Genomic DNA, 2,617 nt, shown 5'->3' with positions numbered 1-2,617 from the left:
TGTTTCGGCACTTCCGCCGGCTAGAGTGAGGCCCCGTTATACACGGCCGAGGAACTCGACAAGCAAAACACATCGTTTTGCTCATCGAGTTCCTTGTGAAGCCGCCGAGGATCTCGGCGAGCCAAGTTTCCCCGTTGACTAACGAGGAAATAGAGAACATGTTCTCTATTTGGCCCGACGAGATCCTCGTCGGTTTCCTCGGCCGAAAGTGTACACACAATACAGCTCCGATCGAGTTTCTGGCTGAATTCTGCCGAGAAACTTGGCCGTGTGTACGGGGCCTAAGACTGGACTTCAATCGAGTCTCCTATGTGTAGAGGGTTCTGAGAGGAGTTTTTCAGCTGTTTTCAGCTGCTTAAATGCTGTAACGTAAAAAAACGCTGATAAATGCAGATAAATGCTCAAAAACACGGCACATCAGCATTAAACGTTTTTGATCCATTGGAAAAAAAAGATATAAAAATGCCCCCTCAATAAAGAGTACCTGTCACCACCTATTACTGTCACAAGGGATGTTTACATTACAAATTTTTACTCTCTGAAATGCCGACAGACAAAGTCCAACGGAGCATACACACGTTCAGAATTTCCGACCAAAAGCTTACAACTGACGGAAATTTTGACCGTGTGCACGCGGCATTAGACTTAGCAATGAACTCTTTCCTCTGGACTATTCCTCACCCGAATCATGTAGCCCCTCCAATGATTTCCTCCTGGTCTGTCTGTAAATTCTACATCATTTTCATGGAAGATGTCCATCTAACCTTCAGCTTTTTTCTTCTGAGGTTTTCTGATGTTGAGTACGACTGTGCTGTTCTTCTCTCCACCATTCTGGATGTATACACACTTGTATGAGCTGCAGGCATATTTTACTGAGTTCTACCGGAATCCTGTACTGAGGAATCTGAGGAAGTCATCTCTTTCAGTCATGGCGTTAAGTTTCACGAATTGGGAACCTCCTGAAAATTGCATATTCTATGGAAAGATGTGATATGTAGTATATTGAGAATACTTTGAGTTGCTGCTTATCATTGTCACCAAAAGCACAATAAAGGAATCTGTATACAGGATGTATCTGCTGAGTGGATGTCCACGTATATGATTCTGCAGTAGAGGTGACAACAATGTCTCTTGCTCTTTTTGATGGAAAAAGCAAATCTAACCTCCGATTTTATTCTACTGGGATTCTCAGATCTTCAGTACAACCACGCTGCTTTCTTCTCCACCATTCTGGTCATATACGCCCTCACATGGACTGCTAATTTACTTTTACTAAGTGCTATTATACTTTCTCCTCGGTTGCACACGCCAATGTACTTTTTCCTAGGGAACCTGTCAGTAGTGGACATCTCTTTCTCTACCGTGACGGTTCCCAAGCTTCTGTCCAGCATTCTTCATGGAGAAGCCTCCATCTCCTTCCATGGTTGTTTCCTACAGATGTACTTCTTTGTGTTTCTGGGGGTCACTGAGATATTTTTTTTGTCAATCATGGCGTTTGATCGTTATTTGGCTATCTGTAACCCCTTGCGCTACAAATCATTCATTAATAATACAGTTATGGTCATGCTGGCTAGTAGTTGTTGGGTTACCGGAACTCTGCATTCAGTTGTGCATGTATATATTGTGTCACAATTCAGCTACTGTGAGGACAGACTGATCCCCCACTTCTTCTGTGACGAGACCCCCCTCATCAAACTGTCCTGCTCCAGTACTTCGCTAGTTGAGCTCCTAATTTACACCGAAGGTTCTATTGCTATAATTATTACATTTCTTTTAATACTTATTTCCTATGTGCTCATTGCAAGGGCTATTTGGAAAATTAAGACCAGTAGTAGCCGAAGCAAAGCCTTTTCCTCATGTTCTTCTCATCTCATGGTCATATCCTTGTTCTATGGTACCATCATCTTCATTTACTTTCGCCCTTCCTCAGACTACTCCTCCCAGTATGATCGTATTGTTAGCATGGCATACACCGTCATCACACCCATGCTGAATCCTTTTATTTACAGCCTAAGGAACCAAGATGTGAAACGGGCTCTGAAGAAACTCATGATGCAATGATTTGCTCTCAGCTAAATAAATAAGCATTCGACTGTGATATTGAGATGAGTTTGTGTGACAAGCTTAACACCTTCTCTTTGATTTGATCAGGATTAACCTTTCATTGAATGAATATATATATATATATATATATATATATATACACACACACTATATTGCCAAAAGTATTGGGATGCCTGCCTTTACTCACACATGAACTTTAACCCCCCTGGCGGTATTCCCGAGTCTGACTCGGGGTTACATTTTTGTGCTGCGATCGGTAACCCAGAGTCAGACTCGGGCTCGCCTCGCAGAATCCACAGGCTTGATTTACTTACCTTGTCCCTGGATCCAGCGATGCCACCGCGCTGTGTGAGAGAGCGGGTACTCGCTTGATTCACACAGTGCCTCTGTGTGCCGCCGATCTCCGTTCCCTGCGACGTTACGACGCACGGGAGCGGAGAACGGCGCCAAATTTAAAAAGGTAAACAAACACCTTACATACAGTATACTGTAATCTTATAGATTACAGTATTGTATGTAAAAAATACACACACACCCCTTGTCCCTAGTGGTC

General features: G+C 43.2%; 1 protein-coding gene across 1 annotated transcript; it reads left to right on the top strand.

Annotated features, from left to right (window-relative positions):
- The first annotated feature begins 1,143 nt into the window (after nt 1-1,143).
- Nucleotides 1,144-2,061, top strand: LOC120928175 (olfactory receptor 1361-like). The gene has a single exon (XM_040339285.1). The coding sequence runs from the start codon at nt 1,144-1,146 to the stop codon at nt 2,059-2,061; it is 918 nt and encodes a 305-aa protein (XP_040195219.1).
- The last annotated feature ends 556 nt before the right edge of the window (nt 2,062-2,617 follow it).

This window comes from Rana temporaria, chromosome 2 (assembly GCF_905171775.1).
Source record: "Rana temporaria chromosome 2, aRanTem1.1, whole genome shotgun sequence".
In the NCBI taxonomy this organism is placed as follows: domain Eukaryota; kingdom Metazoa; phylum Chordata; class Amphibia; order Anura; family Ranidae; genus Rana; species Rana temporaria.
Note: the sequence above shows the minus strand (reverse complement) of the source record. Positions and strands in the feature narration are given on the sequence as shown.

What these genes read in the sequence shown, in the direction of transcription:
- LOC120928175 (XM_040339285.1), top strand. Translation starts at nt 1,144, where the DNA reads ATGGAAAAAGCAAATCTAACCTCCGATTTTATTCTACTGGGATTCTCA.